General features: G+C 41.9%; 1 protein-coding gene across 1 annotated transcript; it reads right to left on the bottom strand.

Annotated features, from left to right (window-relative positions):
- Positions 1–507: 507 nt before the first annotated feature.
- Positions 508–4,673, bottom strand: LOC148129849 (metallothionein-1). The gene is made up of 3 exons (XM_087971678.1): positions 4,537–4,673; positions 3,386–3,451; positions 508–958 (listed from the first exon to the last, which is right to left on the bottom strand). Exons 1-3 carry the CDS (start codon positions 4,565–4,567, stop codon positions 864–866), a joined length of 192 nt encoding a protein of 63 aa, XP_087827804.1. The 5' UTR covers positions 4,568–4,673; the 3' UTR covers positions 508–863.
- Between the last annotated feature and the right edge of the window lie 18,136 nt (positions 4,674–22,809).

Consider the following 22,809-nt stretch of genomic DNA (forward strand, 5'->3'; position numbering starts at 1 on the left):
GGGGAAAGACTGTAAAATCTCCAGTCATAGGTGGTATTTGCGGTTCTCTGAACTATTTAAAATTTCCGCTACCGGTTCTACACAACTGGTCAGAACCTGCTGAATACCACCCCTGGTGGGAAAGGTGGGAGGCAAAAGGAGAAGAGGATGGCAGAGGATGAGAAGGTTAGTGTCATCAACACAAGGAACGTGAATTTGGGCAAACTCAGGGAGACATTGGAAGGGAGGGTGGCCTGGCGGGCTATTGTCCATGGGATCACGAAAAGCCGAATATGACTTAGCAATTCAACAGCAACAACAAAAGGAGAGGTAAGAACTCCATAACTTCTCCACAGTCCCAAGTTAACAGTTTGGAAATTATTAGCCTTACATTTTTGGTAACAATTCCCCAGTGCAGTATTTTTATCCATGAAAGCAGCTAATATATAACATAGAGTAATAGGGTTGGAAGAGACCATATCTAGCAATTCACAGTATTGCTTTCTAGGAATAAAGCCAGTGGACACATTTTAGGTATATAAAATCATTTTATTTTTAAACAGGAGTTAGTACCTTGCAATCAGTGGCCAAAAATTCCGATATCTGAAATATAGCTGTAATACAACTTCATTTAAGAGCAGATTCCTAAACTGGAGCACAGCATCTCACGCCTATCAAATGCCTCCTGCTGGTCCCTTGGCAAAGGCCAAGGCCAAAACACCACAAACATTTCTTATATACATACAAGGCATAATTACTGTCAGCGTCGTTTACATTCACAACTAATGGCGAGAGCACGCAATAGCAAAAATATAACCGGACATCAACATTACATTTCTGCGGGCGAATATACAGATTTCAAGACTGCCGAAGCCGCCTTCTCTCTACTTGCAGCAGCTGCATTTAGTGGCAGGGGGGCCTTTGCAAATACAGCCCTGGGCACACTTGGCACAGCCCACTGGGCAACAGGAGCAGCAGCCTGAAAAGAGAATGGGAAAACGTCAACCTCAACCTTCAACACAGAGAATCCTTAAACCGAATGTTCAATTGAATTCAGAAGCTTTCCTCTGAGGTTGGATGGACAAGCAGATCGAAAAACAAAATGGAGCCTTTGTTTTACTGCTGTGATTAAAAGAAGGACTTTTATCTAGCTTCGTTTCAACTGGGAAACCACTCACATATATATATATATATATTGTTTGACACTGAAATGCAATTTTAACCTTGCTTTTGGGTGATTAGATTTGTTCCTGGTGATAGAAGTGCTGTTTGTTGTGGTTTATTCTAGTTCAAAGGGTTGTTGAGTTTTAGATTTTTATCTGTGTCAAAGAAAGTCAAATGCTATATTTTTCTATAGTTTTTATACCTCTATTAACCTTTTTTTTTTTTTAGCAATATAGCTTTTAAATCACTAAGATTAAGCTCTATGTTTTGTTTTTCTATAGTTCCCCAATGTTGCTTCTTTCCTACTCCTTTGCCTTTCTTTTTCATTCTCTTTTTAAAGTATTTTATACTTTTTTGAAATTAAACAACATTTTGAAAGGAAAAAAAAGGAAAGAATCAACATCCTATCCCAGCTCAAGTGGAAACAAAGTAATCTTGAACGAAGAGGTAGAGATACTAGATTCACAGACATTAAACCTGGATTTGATGTTTGAACCAACGTTGTACATATTAGGTTAAATGGGCTGTGAACCTAGACATCATGGTTAGTAAAAAAAAAAAAAAAAAAAGACAGGCCAGAGGTCCAAAAATCACATTCCATAGACCAAAGATAAATCTCCAACACTTAGCTTTCACAGGTCCCAGAATGAATGGGGAAAAAAAATTAGGGCTTTGTGGAATAAAAGGTGTGTCTAAATGTTTGCAAAAATGTTCTACGTTGTTTGATCCCTTGACCAACCTGAAAGTATCATCCCACTGGCATCTAACCCCGTCCAACTTTTGAATTATGACCATTGGTATGCCCTACAGAGTCCAGTGGGCGGACCTTACTCCAAGGCAGGACTTGGTGTACAGAGTGGTATCTTACCCGAGTCAAACTTTTTGTAGTTTAGTCAAACCAAGTTGAAGCAAATCATTAAGCAAATGCTGCCATTGTAAAGCAGAGTCATAAGTCAAAGACTAACTTATAATTTCGGAAGCAAATATTTTGAATTCTGAAGAGCATGCTTACTAACTATTTCACATGCTGGTCAGTGGTGGGATTTAATTTTTTTTTACTACCGGTTCTGTGGGCATGGTTTGGTGGGGTAGGCGTGGCAGGGGAAGGATATTGCAAAATCCCCATTCCCTCCCCACCCCACTAACCTGCTTTCCAGCTCCGTTCTCCTGTGCTGGGCAACCAAAGAAGACCCAGCCGATCAGCTGGGACTCAATGGGAGGCAGAGAAGAGATGGGGTTGGCGGGGCCAGTCAGGGGTGGGATTGGCTGGTTCTCCCAACTACTCAACATTTCTGCTACTGGTTCTCCAGAACTGGTCAGAACCTGCTGAATATCACCTCTGGTGCTGGTCCTGGAGAACTTTTACCTCTATACTATATGGACCAGAGTGTCCAAATCTGACAACGTTAAGACTTGTGGACTTCAACTCCCAGAATTCCCCAGCCAGCCATTCTCCAACCATGATATATTGGTTCCTCTCCGTTCACAGGACATTTAATCAGAAAGAAAACAGTGCCCATGTTTGTGCCATGTGCTAAGTCTGGCATTAATCTTATTTAAATAGTTAGCAGTACAGACCATATATACTCCATTGGGTTAATTTATGAGTCATCCCATCATGCGCTCTCCAAAAGAGTTTAATTCAGCAATTAAATTAAGCAGGGTAACTTAATAACCAGCAATAAAAAATTGACAATTTGCCTTTAAAAAAAAAAATAGCAGGTTGTTGGGAATTTTACGGTTAGACAACATTGGAACATAAGTAAGTCAAAAAATCTTATATAAGGAATTGAAATGATCAAATGTGCTTTTTCCATAAGGCAACTCGACTTTCTGGCTTTTTTCCCTTGAAAACATTTCACTTCTCATTCAATAAGCTTCTACAGTTCTAATTCATTTCTCACTAGACTGGTTGGTTCAAACTGAAGAAGCTTCTTGGATGAGAAGCGAAACATTTTCAGTGGAAAACTCCCCCCAAAAGCCCCTTTGGAACAACCATGACCTGATTTTGAGAATTTCCATAGATGATGGAAATGATCAGACCCGTCTTTGATAGCCTGGTATGTGGTTTGAATGGTTTGGTGCCCCACACAACACTGATTAGCTTAACTGAATAAATGATGGAGCCGACTGGCAAGGATGTTGTGTGACTGCAACTCGCACACTTTGTAAGAAACGCAGAAGCACCATTTGAAAGGAGAAAAGGCGAAAACATTTAGGAAAGTTGAATTGCCGTACTCACTTTTCCTGCAGGATTTGCATTTACAATTTTTACACTGACAGTTGTTGCCGCAGGAGCACACCCCACCTGCAAAAAATAAGAAAGAAAGAAAAAGTAAGACACACAAATCATCTTCGGATCACAAACCAGACAAAAGGTCACTTCCAACGCAAACCCACAAGGACTCCGATGCTTTCCAGCAACCCCTCCAAGTCAACCCAAGAAGGAATAGCGCAAGCAAGGATGCCCATGGCAGCCCTTGCACGATTCCCTAGCTCGCTCTTGGCCCAAAGCCTGACGAGAGACTGAAGAAGCAGCGAAGAGAACTTGTTGGTGGGTCCCTTTGGCTAAGAGCGCCCAGGAAAGCTGTCAGCTGCCAAGCTCCCCCATCACTTCGCAGCCCTGGGAAGGAAAGCAGGATCCACGAGAGAGAGGCAGCCCCCCAAAAGCAACCCCGGATTAGTCTCTCTTTCTTTCTCTTTTTCTCCTCTTTTTTTCCTCCTCTTTCATTCTCTCTCTTTCTTTCTGTCTCTCTCTTTTTCGCTTTCTCTGTCTCTTTTTCTCTCCCCTTTTCTCTTTCTTTTTCTCTCACTCTTATTCTTTCTTTTTTCTCCTTTCTCTTTTTCTCGCTTTCATTCTCTCTGTGTATCTCTCTTTTTCTTCCTTTTTCTCTTTCTTTTCTCTCACTCTTATTCTTTCTTTTTCTCCTTTCTCTTTTTCTTTCATTCTCTCTGTGTATCTCTCTTTTTTTCTTTTTCTCTCCTTTCTCTCATTTTTTCTCTCTTTTCTTCTCTTTCTATCCTTCTGTTTCTCTCTCTCATTCTCTCTTTTTTTCTTCCTCCCTTGTGACTCTTTCTCTTTTTCTCCCTTTCTATCCTTCTGTTTCTCTCACTCTCATTCTCTCTCCTTTTTCTTCCTCTCTTTCTCTCTTTTTCTCTTTCTCTTGTCTGTCTCTTGTTCTATTCCTCTCTTTCTCTACTCTTTTTCTTTCTCTTTTCTCCTCTCTCTCTGTGTCTCTGTCTCTCTTTCTCTGTATGCCTCTCTCTTTCTTTCTCTCTCTCTTTTTCTTTCTCTGTCTTCTTCTCTCTCTCTCTCTCTCTCTCTCTCTCTCTTTCCAAGCGAGGGCAGAAGGGATGGCGGTGGGGTGGGAGGGAGGCCAGGCGGAGCCGCACCGCTGGAGCACGAGCAGTCTTCGGAATCCATGCGGGCGAGTTCGGGTCTCCGGTTGATGCAAAGAGAGGCTCAGGCGAAGATGCGCATCCAAGTGAGGCGGAGAACCGCGCACGGCCGCTATTTATTTCCCCCGCGGGGAGCGGGTGCAAAAGCCGCCCCGCCCGGTGCACACGGCGCCCGCCCCCGAAAAAACAGCCGCCCGGCTGGGAAGCTGAGCGCGTTGGGCCCCGGGCGACGGATGCACCTGCGTGGGCTCCGCGCTTCCCGAGGCAGACGCTCACCCGGACGGACGGGCAGACGGGGCGGGGGAGGGAAAGCCTGTCTACCTGTCCCCCCCCTCCTCCAGCCACGCGCTTCTGGGCCCTTGCAAAGAAGCCAATTGGGGGTCCTGAGCCAGGATCTGCCTAATCAAGAGAGTTTATTTAAGCTTGGAAGTTGGGGAGAATGGCGCCTGGGCGTGTGCAGAGCGCTGCCGAAGTTAGACGAGCTTGGTGACCCGGGTTCTCAGCTCTTGTTCTTGGGCTCCGCCAGCTTTCCAGGTCGGCTTTTAATATCATGTTTAATGTCCCCCCCCCCCCTCACCCACCAAACCAAAAATATACAATATATTGAATAAGGGTTTAGTTGCACAACAGGTGACTTCAGCCGCGGTGGTTTGTACAGGCAGCCTTCCACTTACAACTCTTTGCTTTAAGGAAGGTTTAAGGTTAGAAGGGAACGGGGGGGGGGGGGGGGGAAGTGACCTAGAATAGAATTTATTGACCAAGTGTGATTGGACACACAAGGAATTTGTCTTGGTGCAACTGCTCTCAATGTACATAAAAAGAAAAGATACATTCTCAAGAATCAGATAAATAATTGGAAGGGACCTTGTAGGTCATCTAGTGTCCAAACACACACACCCCACCCACAACCAGGACACCCTACAGCATTTCTGACAAATGACAGTCCAGTCTCTTCTTGAAACTCTCAAGTGATGAAGCTCCCACAACTTCCAAATGCAACTTCTGTTCCATGGGTTGATTGCTCTCACTGTCAGAAAAATTCCTCCTTATTTCCAGGTTGAATCTCTCCTGGTTCAGTCTCCATCCATTATTCCTTGTCTGGCCTTCAAAAGTTATTTGGAAAATAAATTGACCCCGCCCCTCAAATATTGGAACGCTGCTATCCTGTCTCTCCTGGTCCTTCTCTTCCCTAGACTAGCCAGGTCCGGTTCCTGCAACCATTCTTCATATGTTTTAGTCTCCAGTCCCCTAATCATCTTGGTTGCTCTTCTCTGCACTTCTTCTAAAGTCTCAACATCTTTTTTATAATATGGTGAGTGACCAAAACTGGATGCAGTACTCTAGGTGTGGCCTTACTAAGGCTTTATAGAGTGGCATTAGTACCTCACTTGATCTCGATTGTATCCCTCTGTTAATTTAGGATTGCATTGGCTTTTTTGGCTGCTGTTGCACACTGCTGGCTCATATTTAGTTGGTTGTTTCACTAAGACTCCAAGATCCCTCTCACAGTTACTGCTATTGAGCCTGGTTTCACCCAGTCTATATGTGTACTTTTGGTTTTTCTTGCCTAAGTGGAGGCCTTTACTTTTCTCTACATTGAATTTGTTAGATACGGCCCAGTGTTCTAATCTGTCAAGATCCATCTGGATCTTAAGCCTATCTTCTTGGGTGTTAGCTATTCCTGCCAGCTTAGTATCATCTGCAAATTTGGTAAGGTACAACACTTAATAATCATCATGGGGTACAATAAGCAATCAAATCATACTCGGAAACAGTCAATATAAATCGTAAGTATACAAGTGACAAAGTTACAGTCCTACAGTCACAAGTGGGAGGGGGTGGGTGATAAGGAGTGATGAGAAGATGAATAGTAATAGTAATGCAGACTTTGCAAATGGTTGGACAGTGTTGAAGGAATTATTTGTTTAGCAGAGTGATGGCATTCGAGGGGAAACTGTCCTTGTGTCTAGTTGTTCTGTTATGCAGTGCTCTATATAGCATCGTTTTGAGGGTAGGAGTTGAAATAATTTATGTCCACGATGTGAGGAGTCTGTAGATATTTTCACAGCCCTCTTTTTGACTCGTGCAGTATGCAGGTCCTCCATGGAAGGCAGGTTGGTAGCCATTGGTTTTTCTGCAGTCCTAATTACCCTCTGAAGTCTGTGTCTGTCCTGTTGGGTTGCAGAACCGAACCGGACAGTTACAGAGGTACAGATGACAGACTCAATGATGCCTCTGTAGAACTGGATCAGCAGCTCCATCCTCATAAATAGGAGTCCAGGAAGTCCTTGAAGTACATCCACAATTGAGCCTAAAATTTCAGTTGCTAATGAAACGTTTCTTCTTTCATTTAACCACCTTTCTTGCCGCCGTTGTTAAGTGAATCATACAAGTTGTTAAGCGAATCTAGCTTCCCCATTGACTTTGCTTGTCAGAAGGTTGCAAAAGGAGATCATATGATCCCTGGACACTGCAACCGTCATAGCTATGAGTCACTTCCCAACTTTCTGAATATAAATCTTGTGACCATTGGGATACTACAATGGACGTAAGTGTGAAAAATGGTCATAAGTCACTTTTTTCAGGGCCGTTGTAACTTTGAACAGTCATTAAATGAACCATTGTAAGTCAAGGACTACCTGTATCATAGCATCCCCATGATCACGTGATCCAAATTCAAGAATTTGGCAACCGGCATGAATTTACAATGGTTTGTGGAGGTCCCTGGGTCATGTGAATGCCATTTGCAGCCTCTTTATCCGGCTTCTGACAAGCAACGTGACTGGCAGAAACCAGGCTCACTTAATGACCACACGATTCACTTAACAACTGCAGTGTTTCGCTGATGTGTGGCAAAAAAATAATCATAAAATTGAGTGTGTGTTCTGACCCAAACCCTTTTCCAATAAAGCACACAAGAACCAAAGGGAACAGAAACCTTTTAATGAGTCTTATGAATCCCCGGTTAAAAGGCTGCTGCAAAATAATTAACTTTGATAAGCACGAGTCTCGTCAAAACTGTGCAAGGCTGCCAAGAATAACAGATAAGAAATATTTCACAACACAAGAGCCTTCAAATACCAACTTAAAATACTGCAATGTCCACGAGGCTGAGTTTCAAAACGTCTTTGCTTCCTGCAAAGAACATCCGATACACAGCTGGCTTTTATCTTCTTGAAGGAGGGGCCATTATCTTGCAGCCTTACTCCCGAGTCGCCCATGCTGCTGCAGCTGCTCTTTCCTGCGAGCAGCCCTGCGCGCATGCACCCTTGGCACAGGCTCCTTGGGAACCTCCTCATCGCTGCTGCCAGCCCCCACTATCCCTGAAGGCAGCAGTCCACTCCCTAATGGTCCTGGCCCCCCATCTGAGTCCTCACTCTCCTCAGCCGTCTGCACCTGCGGCCGGCTAGCCACAACAGCGTGACTAGATTAACTGTACAGGAAGTCCTTGACTTAACCACAATTGAGCCCTAAATTTATGCTGTTAATTAAGCAAGACAGTTGTGAAGTGAGAATTGTCCCGTTTTAACGAGTTTTCTCACCACCGTTGTTCAGCTAATCGCTGCAGTTAAGATAGTAACGCCGTTGTTAAGTGAACAACGTTGTTCGGCTCCTCTCTTGGACTTTGCTTGTCTGGAGGTCGCGAAAGGGGATCCCATGATCTCGAGACCCTGCAACCGTTGTAAATGTGAGTCAGTTGCCAAGTTTCTGAATTTGGAACATGGGACTCTAGAGATGCTACGTGAAGGTAAAGGTTGCCCTCGCACATCCGTGCTTGTCATTTCCACCTCTAGGGGGCGGTGCTCATCTCCGTTACGAAGCCGAAGAGCCAGCGCTGTCCGAAGACGTCTCCATGGGTCATGTGACTAAACTCCAAAGGCACACGGAACGCCACAAAAAAATTCATGTACTGACACTACCAGGAGCTGAAAATGAGAGAATCTTTATTCGTCCGTCACGTCTTGAAAAGCACCAAGTTGGGAAAGGTGTGAGGCGAAAGAGGGCCTGATGAAACTGCATTTTCTGATTCATTATTAACTATGCGAGCTACAAGCTATTAATTATCTTCCTGACTGCATAGTAATTAATAGTAAATTGTCACTGGTGAATTTCTGCACCTGCTCTGGGCCTGTCTCAGCTAGGGGAGAAGGAATTTCTGAACATACAGATTAGAAAGAACAAAGTAAAATAGTGCAGAGTATGACCAAAGCTAAAATATAATTATTTTCCATATGAATGTGGAAGGGGTGCTGCATTCAGGCAGCTAATAGTTTCTTTTCCTTCAAATTTTTGTCCTGTTTTGGGTTTTTTTTTTAAATGCGGAATCAACAAACATATGAATGACATTCCTTAAACAATTTATATAGAATCGATACCATCAAGCTAATAAAGATAATTAAGACAGCTATGTTCTTCAGTTATATGTTCATATATAAACTTACATAAATAGGTTCACATGTTATTCTGTGATTCTGTTAAAACAAATGGAAAGTCAGTTTCTACGCGATGATCATGATGGACTTCTGAGTAACACTAGCCATAGCCTTTAGACTTATGTACCGCTTCCCAGTGCTTTACAGCCCTCTCTAAGCAGTTTACAGAGTCAGCCTCTTGCCCTCAACAATCTGGGTCCTCATTTTACCCACCTCGGAGGGACGCAAGGCTGAGTCAACCTTGAGCCGGTGAGAATTGAATTGCTGGCAGTGGGCAGAATTAGCGTGCAATACTACATTCTAACTACTGTGCATCATGGATGGATGGATGGATGGATGGATGGATGGAAGGGCAATGGCATTTCAACTTATAAATTGCTTTACAGTGTTTTAACAGCCCTCTGTAAGCAGTTTACAGAGTCAGCACATTGCCCCCAACAATCTGGGCCCTCATTTTACAAACCTCGTCAGAATGGAAGGCTGAGTTCAACCTTGAGCTGGTCAGGATCGAACGGCTTGCAGTGGGCAGAATTAGCTTGCAATACTGCCTTCTCGTAACAGTGCTGAGCACTGCCCCCTAGAGCCGGAAATGATTAGCACGTATGTGCGAGGGGAACCTTTACTGCCTTCTAACCACTGAGCCACCAGGGCTCCTTCTTGTGTTCTGTGTTTCCCAACCTTGGCAAATTAAAGATGGGTAGATTTCGACTCCCAGAATTCTCCAACCAGCAAGCTGGTTGTGGAGTTCTAGGAATGGAAGTCCATCCGTCTTTAGCTTGCCAAGGTTGAGATAGTCTGTTCTTGTTGTCTCTGCTTAGCACTGAAGCTTCCAGAGGCTGTTAAGCATCATTTCTAAAGTGAAGTGACCAGCCCTAGGTCTTCTTGCCAGGGAAACAATCTATGGAGTACGGCCCCAAAGGGTTTGCATTGTAAAACGATTTGCTTTATGATGCTCAAGAAGGTGCACCAAGCCATAACTCTGCAGAGTTACAGATCGCTGTGCACATGGCTTGCTTGGGAGAGCGTCTCATAAAAGTCAAGGAACTGGTTTGTCCATCATTCGTGGAAATGAAACACCTCAGTCTCAGAACACAGAATGAGACAATTTGCCACGGCCAACTTCCTAGGCTAAGCCATTGCTGCCAGTTCACCATGGCCAACTTGTTGTGGCCAGCTTGCCACAGCCGAAGGACAGCTTGCCATGGGACAATTCAATAATTTTATTTAATTATGTAAAATAATAATAAAAAAATACTTTAATTCTTGTCGTTCACATTTCATTTTCGCCCTTCTTTTGCATCCTTACTTTAATTATTCTATCCCACCATTTCTTTGATGTTATGTAACTTTTGTCCCCTGGCAAGCTGTTCTGCCATGAATTGGGCATGGCGAATTAGCAGATATTAGATGGGGCTGCATTAAATACCATCAGCAAAGAGGAACGGAAGGGTTCCTTAACAGGAACCAGAGGGGAATGTATTGGAGTTGGACATTGGGATGAGTCCCATTGAGAAAAACAGGCCAAACATACTAATATCTTGAAATGCCTCGTTCTCAGTAGCTCCATTCCACACAGAGATCTTGTTTATTATTGATTTATTGATTTGTTAAATTGATTTGCCATTTATCTTGCCACAGAGCTACTCTAGACGACTTACAACGATAAAAAGGAATGAATGAAAAGGGTGAAAACACAACAGAAGGGAAAAAAGAACAATAAAAATAGTGATAAGGAACACAGAGAATACACCACTAGGATAATCAAAAAGACGAATAGATAGGTACTCCTTCCTTCCTTCCTTCCTTTCTTCCTTCCTTCCTTCCTCTCCCTCCCTCCCTCTCCTCTTCCTTCCTTCCTATCTTCCTTCCTTCCTTCCTTCTTTCCCCCTTCCCTTCCCTTCCTTTCATTTTCTGGACAGATGGAAACATTTCAATGCAAAGCACTGTGTTTTAACCATTCATTTTCTAAAATACCAATGAGACATCTTTCTAAATTTGATGGTAGAGCTAAAGTCTTGTTTTGAACAATAACAGCCTTTCTTTTGGATATTAATAAATAAAACCCTTAGGGTTTCGTGGGGAAACATCATAATTTTTCTTGTCTGTTCTGCCTGTGAAATGTGTTAAGCAATTAATGCCTCATTGGCAAATCATCATACCAAAAATCAATTTTCCCATTGAAGTTTACGCTCTGTAAACTGAGCCAACAGATGACTCACTTATTTGGGGCATGAAAGTGATGCTCCGTATAACTGGATCCCATCCTAACCCAGAGTGTATGGCTCCAGATGAAAAATCAGGGTCATCTTCATTCTCAAGTGGTATCAACTAAATACCCAATGATCATTGATGTCGAGACTTTGGAAATAGTTGAGAGAAAGAGCAATAAAATGATTAGTGATCTGGAAGCTAAAACATACAAAGCACAATTGCAGGAATTGGGTATAGTGTTCCAATATTTGAGGGGCTGTCACAAAGAGGAGGCGGTCCACATCCTCCAAAGCACCTGGAGGCAGGATAAGGAGCAATGGGTGAAAACTAGTCAAAGAGACAAGCAACCTGGAATGAAGGAGAAGCTTTGTAACAATGAGAACAATTAATCAGTGGAACGACCTGCCTTCAGAATTTGTGGATGCCCAATCATTGGAAACTTTAAGAAGAAACTAGACAGCCATTTATCAGAAATAGTATAGGTCTCCTGTGAGAGCAGGGGGTTGGACTAGATGATCTCCAACTCTGTTACTGTTACAGTGTCAGTTTTGACTATTGGGGTGGAGTAGAAGCCACATAAATCTATATTAAATAATGTCCTGAATCTCCAATGAACCAACTACCCATTGATGTCTGTTGCTTCTGCTGTTCAGTGGAGAGTTTCGTACCATTTCTTAAAACTTGGGTACCCTCTTCGAAATTGATCTCTTCAGATGGTTTTACTTGGTTTAGGTTGTCCTCATTTTGAATTGCTGATTTAGGAATCTAACTTCCTATCTACCTGGATATTGTGTCCACCACCAATATCTGTAGGACAATCTTTCCCAACCTTAGCAACGTTAAAACATGTGGACTTCCAACTCCCAGAATTTCCCAGACGGCATGCTTTGGGGTATATGGACTTCATCCTCCAGGATTTTCCATTTAGTATGCTTTAAGGTGTGTGGACTTCATTTCCCACAATTCCCCAGCTGGCATGTTTTAAGATGTGTGGACTTCACCTCCCAGAATACCCTAGGTACAGTGGTGGGATTCAATTCAAATTTTTTTACTACTGGTTCTGTGGGCATGGCTTGGTGGGCGTGGCTTGGTGGGCGTGGCAGTGGAAGGATACTGCAAAATCCCCATTCCCTCCCCACCCCAGTAACCTGCTTTCCAGCTCCATTCTCCTGTGCAGGGCAACCAAAGAAGAGCCATCCAATCAGCTGGGACTCAGGAGGCAGAGAATAGATGGAGGTGGGGCCAGTCAGAGGTGGGATTGGCCGGTTCTCCAAACTACTCAAAATTTCTGCTACCGGTTCTCCAGAACTGGTCAGAACCTGCTGAATACCACCTCTGCTTAGGTAGCCCAGAATACCCCAGGACTTTAACTCCTAGAATTCCCCAGCCAGCATGCTTAATGCAGAGTTTTGGGAGTTAAAGTCCACGTATCTTAAGTTGCCAAGGGTGAAAGACACTGCTGTAGGGACTGTGGTATGCCTTAAGAAATCTTTGATCTGAATCTTGCCCCACTAGGATTTTTTTAACAGGCTTCAATGAGCAGATCTATAAGAGTTGAGCTGCAAAACTCCCAAAGAGGACCTGTTTTTCTCCCTTGCCACCTCACAGCCATCCTGGCTTCTTGTCAAGCAAGCTCTTTTTTTTTTCCAGCCTCTTCCTGCCCACCTACAAGATGAACAATAGTGACTTCCTTTGTGTATTCCTATGTGCATGATGTCTGCAAAACACCTTTTCTAGGTATTGTGCAATGATTCAAAGGCAACACAATAAAAACAGAGATCTAAAAACGTGACAGTACAAAAGAGAGAATGACAAATGCCAATTCTTTAATTAAAGAGACAGCTTTATTTTAAAGGCTGGGTTAACCTCAAGAAACGTGCCAGGAACCATGTACCAAAGAGGAATGGGTTTAAAAGCAATAGCAATAGCACTCAGACTTATACACCACTTCACAGTGCTTTACAGTGCTCTAAGCCAGGGGTCCCCAACCACCGGTCCGTGGAACATTTTCTAGCGGGCCACCGGGTTGCTGGGCGCCGCCATCTTGTTTTGATGAGAAAGTGCTTCCGGTGAGCTTTTCCGGTTGGAAAGCGGCGTTTGGGTCCTGAAGGAATCCTTGCGCCTTAGTTTCATCGAAGGGGGGAGGCGGCTTCGAACAAAACTAAGGCGCGAGGATTCTTTCAGCACCCAAGGCAAGGCAAGCCGAGCGACCGTCCTGAAGCCGTCCCGAAGCCCATCGACAAAGGTACAAAGGAGGAGTTGAAGGTGGCAGGGAGAAGCGGGGGATGGCTGGCTGGCCGGTCCCTTGGCTTGCCTTGCCATGCATGCTGATGCCAGTACCAGGCCGCGGATCATTTTGTGATGCAGGTACCGGGACGTGGCACAAAAAAGGTTGGGGGCCACTGCTCTAAGCGGTTTACAGAGTCAGCCTATTGCCCCCAACAATCTGGGGGCATTTTGCCCACCTCGGAAGGATGGAAGACTGAGCCAACCTTGAGCCAGTGAGAATTGAATGCTGGCAGTTGGCAGAATTAGCATGCAATACTACATTATAACCACTGTGCATCATGGATGGATGGATGGATGGATGGATGGATGGATGGATAGAAGGAAGGGCAATAGCAACAGCACTTCAACTTATAAATTGCTTTACAGTGTTTTAACAGCCCTCTCTAAGCAGTTTACAGAGTCAACACATTGCCCCCAACCATCTGGGTCCTCATTTTACCCACCTTGGAAGGATGGGAGGCTGAGTCAACCTTGAGCCAGTCAGGATCAAACTCCTGGCAGTGGGCAGAGTTTAGCCTGCTATAATACTGCATTCTTGATTGGATTTGAACATAAAGTAAACTGCAGTAAGATACAGTTCAGACGTACCCAGGCTTTCTCAAACATCCAGATCTATTGGGTTTCAGTTCCCAGAATTAGCTATGGAGGAAGCGTAGATTGGGGAAGATAGATGTGAAGTTACATAATAAATATTCTGGCTGGGGAATTCTGGGAGTTGAAAACTCCCCCCGTCTTAAAGTTGAGCCAAAGATGAGAAATTCTGCTGCGGAAGACTTCAACATTAACTATGCTAAAAAGGATTACACAGGAACATCTGTCAGTTAGAAGCTTCCACCCATGAACAGGTGGCTGCAACATTTTGGAGGTGCTTTCTCTTTGGGGCAATGAGTTGAGAGAACTCGAGGACTTCCAAAACAGACATTGTCAAGATGTCTGAAGTTATCGCCTTGATGTTACAATCAGGGCGTTTCACTTTAGAAAGCTGTTCTACCTCAAGTCATCCCTTGGAGGCATCTATAGATCTTAGGTCTTCTCACCCCGGTCATTAAGGTGTGTATTTTCTCCCTCCCTGTGAGACACGCATGCTCCATACAGCAGAAGAAAGTTTGTCAAGGGCCTCCATTAACTATCACAATTTGTAATAAAGCAACTCTGTGTTTGGGCTTGTCTGAAAGATGAAAGGGCATTTTTCACCTTTGATCTCAGCCGGCAACTTTTGTAAACAGGAATAGAAAGTACATCAATAGAACAAGACCTGGGAAGCGAAATTCTCACGTCATGAGATAGAAACCAAGGTGACATCTGAAGACACCTTCCAACCAAACGTTTACACCTTAGTCCCTCAGGATGCCAAAATAAGATGCTTCTTTTTAAAACAATGCAAACTGAAGATTAACACAGCACAGCAGCACAATTGTGAAGGAACTGACTAACGTCAAGGATAGCAGTGAAAGAGTTTTAAGGCATGTTGGTTAGGGGAGTAAAAAATATGGTGACCCCCGCTTCTCTTGATGTGCTAAGCATTTTGCTTAATGGTTAATCCAGGGCTGGCTGAAAGGATGTTTAGTTGACAGAAGGAAGCCAGATTTAATCAAATATTCCATCTTGGGGCCACCATGTCCTTGATCCTGAAGGCAGTTGGCAGGAGATGCCAAGGAAACCATCTGAAGAACACATGAAGTTAAATGAGTTGAGATTTGTGAGCCATTGTTAAAAGATTTAGTGTCTTGAGAAGCGGGGCAGATCGAACTATATCACCAAATCCTGTTGGGTCAAGGACAAAGAGTAATGGTGCCTAATCCATTTAGTAGTAATCATTCCAAAAGGATCATCAGTTGGACTGGTAACTGGATTGGACAGAACTTCTCACACAGCTGGGTAAATTTTAGGGTCATCTAATTTTTTGTTTGGGGCATTTTAGGATCCAGCACCCATTAAGCCAGAGTTTACTGAATTTCCTGGGCTTGTGCAATGCAATGAATTATAAATTTACCATGCTGGTGGGTTTCATGCAAAAAAGAAAACTAGACAACCACATTTGAGTCTAACAGGTTATAATTCCCTCTCTGTGGAGTCCTTGGTGCTCTCTGAGCCAGGTGATTTTCTTGTAGACGTTTCATTACCCAACTAGGTAACGTCATCAGTACTAAAGGGAACAGAGTTTGCTCTCTATTTATGCTAGTTGCTTGCCCTGTCAGTGTTGGTGGGAGTGTTGTTTTCTTCTTGATAGTTCCTTGCTTAGGCTGTTGTTTGCCATTTGATTGTTTGTCTGAGTTGGTAGTTCCTTGATTGGAGTATTGTTCACTTCTTGGTTGTTGGTCTAGTATTAATCTTGGTGTTTATCTGAGCTTAGCTAGTTGCTATAGTTCCTAATTCCTCCTTTCTTCTTTCATCATGGGGGTGCGCCCTAGATGAATTGAATTTCAGATAAATTCCAGTGTGCATTGATAACACATCAAGGCAAGAAGGGGGAAACCCAAATGTTCTCCCTGAAGCATAGTTTTCTACTCAGACTGAGCACCTCACAGTAAAAACGATAAATTCTTATTACGTGATATATATATATATATTTGTTTTCTTAAGTTTTCATGGGTACTTACATATATGGTATTCAGCTTTGTTCGGGTATTTTCCCGTCATTATAGTTGTGCTTTTAAAGTTGTAGCAATGTTTCGGCAGAATCTCTTCTACCATCATCAGGCTTCTGTATTGTGTTCGTCTGTATAGACGAACTCAATACAAAAGCCTGATGATGGCAATTAGAATAGAGTAGAATTAGAATAGAATAGAATAGAATAGAATAGAATAGAATAGAATAGAATAGAACAGAATAGAATAGAATAGAATAGAATAGAATAGAATAGAATAGAATAGAATAGAATAGAATAGAACAGAAACAGAACAGAAGCAGAACAGAACAGAACAGAATAGAATAGAATAGAATAGAGCAGAATAGAATAGAGCAGAATAGAATGTAGAGGAGAATATAGAGTAGAGTAGAGTAGAATCAAATCGAATCTAATCGAATTAGAATAGAATAGAATAGCATTAGAATAGAATAGAATTATAATAGAATAGAATTAGAATAGAATTAGAATAGAATAGAATTAGAATCGAATCGAATAGAATAGAATCAAATCGAATAGAATAGAATTAGAATAGAATAGAATTATAATAGAATAGAATTAGAATAGAATTAGAATTAGAATAGAATAAAATTAGAATAGAATTAGAATAGAATAGAATAGAATTAGAATATAATAGAATAGAATATAGTAGAATAGAATAGAATAGAATAGAATTAGAATAGAATTAGAATAGAATAGAATTAGAATAGAATAGAATAGAATTAGAATTAAATTAGAATAGAATAGAATAGAATAGAATAGAATAGAATAGAATAGAATAGAATAGAATAGAATAACTTTATTGTAGCTTTGAATGTACACTAACTGGCATACATTAAAAATGAAATTTCGTTGCATACAGCTCTTAAAGGGTCACCACCTCCAATTTTACACTACATAAACATGACAAGATAAATAAATAAATGCAAAATTATGTATATACCCACATATATTACAAGATGCAGAGAAACAACAACGCAGTCTAGTTCAGATGGATGCAAGTTTATGGTGAGAAAAATGAATCTTGCGAGTTTACCAGACGGGATGGTATAAGGGTCAAAAGCTGTTCCGGAATCTGGTAGGTTGGATCTCTCCTTGATAAGTTACTATCCATTGTTTGTTTCTTGTCCTGCTTCTTCTTTGTGGTGGACCCTTAAATATTGGAAGACTGCCATAACGTCACCCCCTAACCCTTCTTTTCATTAGACTAGGCCTACCCAATTCCTGCAATTGTTCTATGTTTTAGCTCCTGGGACGAATGTTGTTCCTGGGAAGAGACTGTGAACCAACACTCGGCCTTCTCAGAACTTCCATCTTGGTGTTAAGGTCCTTGTGGTTTCATGAGCCATTTCTTCGAGGTTATTGCTCTCGGTCAGGTGAGGAGAACCGAAACCCACAAAACCTCTTTCTTCTGAGTAATATCTGCCCCGGGGTTGCCAAACCTTGGAGAACAGGAGATTGATATTGCATTTTTTTGCTGCTTGGTAATCTTCTGAATTAGAGACAAGCTTTTGAGTGCCAACAAAATAAAAAGCTTGTAGTACTAAGCAGATGCTTGTCTGTGCTTGTAAGATCCAGACACTTGTATCGAGAAGAAGAAGAAAAATCAAGATACGATGTGGAATAAACCATGGAAAGGGACACCATTTCAGAACACACAGAACTTGGTTACTGCATTCATAGACTCATTTTCTTCCCTCCTACAAGCCAGGGAAACCTAAAATAACCAAACAGGTGGAGATTACCCACCATGCGGTATCACAGTAATCTTAACTGAGATTAAAAATAATCAAGTTGAGCTTGTTATGCACAAATGGAGTCAAGTAGATCTTTAACTAACCAGGTTAAACATGTTGGGCCACTTTATGGATAACACAAATAAGGTGAAGGTTTTGTTAAAAACTTTTTTATTAGTTTATCGAAGTATAAAATACAAAGGAAAAAAACATGGAAAAGTGAGCAGAGAGGAAGGGAAAAAGAAGGGGTATAGTGTAATTGTAGAAAAAAAGAAAAAGAAAAAGGCACCAAATTCCAACTCTCTGGCACAGTCAAAGGTAACAACATTACAACTACAACTTTTTGCTTTTACACAACAGTATGAACAAGCCATTTCTATAACAATAAGCCTGTCCAGTTTACAAAAACAGAATCAAAGTTTCATATATTTTTTCTCATTATAAACACAAAATCCAAAAGCAATTTTGAACTAGAGACAAAATTAAATATAATTTCTTATTTGGATAAAAGAAACGTTTTAACCATCTCAGCTTCCTGTGCTGTGGGGAATAATATATCATTCATTCTCATATTTTCAAATCTAATTCATAATATTTTACCAACTTTAAGAATATTGTTCAGCATTAAGGTGAAGGTTTTGACACAGAATCATGTTTTCATAGACACCAAAGGAAAACACAGTGCATTATTTCCTTCCGTAATTAGATCTCCCTTTTCTTTTGGTCAGAAAGAAAAATGATCACTTTAAACCAAAGTTTGTCTATCTTGGCAACTTCTAGCAGGATGGATGTCAACTCCCAACTTTTTCAGTAGGCACCTGCCGGCTGGAGAATTCTGGGAATTGAAGTCTCCGTTCTGGAGGCTGCCCTGTTTGGGATAACACTGCAGCCCTTGTCCTGCAACCACAAATTGAGCCCAAAATTTATGTTGCTAAGTGAGAAATGTGTTAAGTGAGTTAAGTCCCATTTTACGACTTTTCTTGCTATGTTTGTTAAGTCAACCACTGCAGTTGTTAAATCAGTGACACGGTTGTTAAGTGAATCTGGCTTTCCCATTGCCTTTGCTTGTCAGAAGGTTGCCAAAAGGGACCCCGGGACACCGCAGCCGTCATAAATATGAGTCAGTTGCCAAGCATCTGAATTTTGATCACGGGGATGCTGCAATGGTCATGTGTGTGAAAAATGGCCATAAGTCACTTTTTTCAGTGCTGTTGTAACTTTGAATGGGAACTTTCAAAGGTAAACAAATTGTTGTAAGTCAAGGGCTACCTTTAATCAATTTTATACATGTACACTGACACCAAGATGAATTCCAGTGTGCGTCCATATATTTGTGTGTCCCCATTTTGCACCAGTAGCTCTAACCAATTCGGGTACTGAATGAGAGGAGAATGATGCTCGTTTTAATCCCAAAACTTTCCAAATGGTTCAGTTTTCTGGGTCCGTACAAGACATGGAGGCACACACCTTAAGTCAGTGTGCATATGTGTATGCGTGTGTCTGTGGGAGAGACAGATTAAAGCATTAAAGGAAATTATGAAGCTTAGCATTTAATATGAATGCAACCACAAGGTTTAATAACATCTGTCTGAGCACAGTATCTGATCACCTAGCCAATTCCCTCCCTATTTGCAACGTTGGCACTGTGCTTTGTGTAAGAATTAAGTCAATCACATCTAAGGATGATTGGCAAGACACCAGTTTCTCATGCCAGTTATGTCAGTCCATCCTGCCCGACCTAATGTCCCCCACCCCCCATCAACACTGAAAATGGATGTCTGAGCACTGGAAGATAAATGGTCTACGAGGCTATGATTTTATAAGCTTCTGCAAATGCAGCTCTGTTCAAATTCATCTTGCCTTTTATTTGTGCCGTCTCTTCTTCCGGGCATGGATTGAGAGGAAAAACACAATATTTCTGTTTTGTGCATGATTTTCATTTCTTAGATGGATTTCAACTTCGTGCTCCTGCAAAAAAGAGGCTGTCTATCCTGATGAAGTGCTAGATGTCACATTTTCACAGGAAGTGAAAATCTCAACAATCCTGTTTTAAGCACCACAAATAAGCATCTCTTGTCTGGTATCTTTATAGGTATCCATGATGGTGCATCAGCTATAGGTAGTCCTCAACTTACAGCAGTTCATTTAGTGACCGTTCAAAGTAAGAATGGCACCGCAAAAGGAGACTTATGAGCGTTTTTTACACTTATGACCCTTGCAAGCATTCCCGTGGCCACGTGATCCAAATTCAGATGCTTCGCAACAGACTCATCTTTATGACGATTGCAGTGTCATGGGGTCACCTTTTGAGACCATCTGACAAGCAAAGTCAATAGGGGAACCAGGTTTTGCTCCACAACTGTATTATTAACTTTAGTGATTCACTTAACAATTGCGGCACAAAAGGTCGTAAAATGGGACAAAATTCATTTCACGAAAGTTTCACTTAGCAACAAAATTTGGGGGCTTCATTGTGGACGTAAGTTGAGGACTGCCTGTTCTTTGTGGATCTGACCAAGAAAGGAAAACAGGGACACTAATCGGAGTATATTGTATTGTCCTCTACAATTGCAGCCCGATCCTGGAGGTCTAAAATTACTTTCTCTAAAAACGGGAGAAAAGCTGCCGAAACACGAAGTTCTTCTGCAGAGTTTGATAGTTTTTTTTATTAACCCTTTGGCTGGGTTTGGAAATCTGTTTGGTAAAGAAACCAAATGCTGGTAAACATGTGGATAATGTCAAAAAGCCATCCTTTTTAATGGGGGATCTACAACGTTGTATTGCAGACATTGTGATTTTATCACACCTGAATCAGACACCACATTGGGAAGGCAGATTGGACACCACTCCCTACAGAATAAGACAGAGGGGACCTTGGAGGTCTTCTAGTCCAACGCCCTGCTCAAGCAGGAGTCCTATACTAGTCCAAAGCCTCCAGTGTTGGAGCACCCACAACTTCTGCAAGCAAGTTGTTCCAATGATTAATTGTTCTGTCAGGAAATTCCTCCTTAGTTCTAGGTTGTTTCTCTCCTTGATTAGGTTCCATCAATTGCTTCTTGTCCTGCCTTCTGGTCCAGCTATGCTTATAGTTGCAATTTAATAGTAAATTTTATTATTATTATTATTATTATTATTATTATTATTATTATTATTATTATTTCATTTTAGCTGTAGTCTTTGGGAAGAGCTCATAGTACAGGTGAAATTCAAAAAATCAGAATATCATGCAAAAGTTCATTTATTTCAGTAATGCAACTTAAAAGGTGAAACTAATATATGAGATAGACTCATTACATGCAAAGCAAGATAGTTCAAGCCGTGATTTGTCATAATTGAGATGATTATGGCTTACGGCTCATGAAAACCCCAAATCCACTCTCAGAAAATTAGAATATGGTGAAAAGGTTCAATATTCTAGGCTCAAAGTGTCCCACTCTAATCAGCTAATTAAGCCATAACACCTGCAAGGGGTTCCTGAGTCTTTAAATGGTCTCCCAGTCTGGTTCAGTAGGAATCACAATAATGGGAAAGACTGCTGACCTGACAGTTGTGCAGAAAACCATCATTGACACCCTCCATAAGGAGGGAAAGCCTCAAAAGGTAATTGCAAAAGAAGTTGGATGTTCCCAAAGTGCTGTATCAAAGCACATTAATAGAAAGTTATGTGGAAGGGAAAAGTGTGGAAGAAAAAGGTGCACAAGCAGCAGGGATGACTGCAGCCTGGAGAGGATTGTCGGGAAAAGGCCATTCAAAAGTGTTGGGGACTTTCACAAGGAGTGGACTAAGGCTGGAGTCAGTGCGTCAAGAGCCACCACACACAGACGGATCCTGGACATGGGCTTCAAATGTCGTATTCCTCTTGTCAAGCCGCTCCTGAACAACAAACGTCAGAGGTGTCTTACCTGGGTTAAAGAAAAACAACTGGTCTGTTGCTCAGTGGTCTAAGGTCCTCTTTTCTGATGAGACCAACTTTTGCATCTCATTTGGAAACCAAGGACCCAGAGTCTGGAGGAAGAATGGAGAGGCACATACTGCAAGATGCTTGAAGTCCAGTGAAGTTTCCACAGTCTGTGTTGAGCCATGTCATCTGCTGATGTTGGTCCACTGTGCTTCATTAAGTCCAGGGTCAACGCAGCTGTCTACCAGGAGATTTTGGAGCACTTCATGCTTCCTTCTGCAGATGAGCTTTATGGGGATGCTGACTTCATTTTCCAGCAGGATTTGGCACCTGCCCACACTGCCAAAAGCACCAAAACCTGGTTCAATGACCGTAGGATTACTGTGCTTGATTGGCCAGCAAACTCGCCTGACCTGAACCCCATAGAGAATCTATGGGGCTTTGCCAAGAGAAAGATGAGAGACATGAGACCAAACAATGCAGAAGAGCTGAAGGCCGCTATTGAAGCATCCTGGTCTTCCGTAACACCTCAGCAGTGCCACAGGCTGATAGCTTCCATGCCACGCCGCACTGAGGCAGTAATTGCTGCAAAAGGGGCCCAAACCAAGTACTGAGTACATATGCATGCTTAGACTTTTCAGAGGTCCGATATTGTTCTATGTACAATCCTTGTTTTATTGATTGCATGTAATATTCTAATTTTCTGAGATTGTGGATTTGGGGTTTTCATGAGCTGTAAGCCATAATCATCGCAATTATGACAAATCACAGCTTGAACTATCTTGCTTTGCATGTAATGAGTCTATTTCATATATTAGTTTCACCTTTTAAGTTGCATTACTGAAATAAATGAACTTTTGCACAATATTCTAATTTTTTGAGTTTCACCTGTACTTGATTACTCTTCAAAGGTGGCCAGCTTTATACTTTTAAATTCTGATATACTTTCATGTTTCCTTTGTGTGAAAAGACACAGACATTTAATACACACATATATGCTATAAGACTGTCACATAGCTATTAGATCATACCAAAATATTAGGACAATCATGACAATAATTATGGATTACAGA

Source organism: Notechis scutatus, chromosome 9 (genome assembly GCF_049901735.1).
Source record: "Notechis scutatus isolate UNSWTSFEM ecotype Mainland chromosome 9, rNotScu1.2, whole genome shotgun sequence".
NCBI classification, from domain to species: Eukaryota; Metazoa; Chordata; class Lepidosauria; order Squamata; family Elapidae; genus Notechis; species Notechis scutatus.

Coding starts and splice junctions, on each gene's coding strand:
- LOC148129849 (XM_087971678.1), bottom strand. CDS start 4,567: ATGGATTCCGAAGACTGCTCGTGCTCCAGCG. Junction 3,452..4,536: donor AGACTGCTCGTGCTCCAGCG/GTGCGGCTCCGC, acceptor TATTTTTTGCAG/GTGGGGTGTGCTCCTGCGGC. Junction 959..3,385: donor ATGCAAATCCTGCAGGAAAA/GTGAGTACGGCA, acceptor TTCTCTTTTCAG/GCTGCTGCTCCTGTTGCCCA.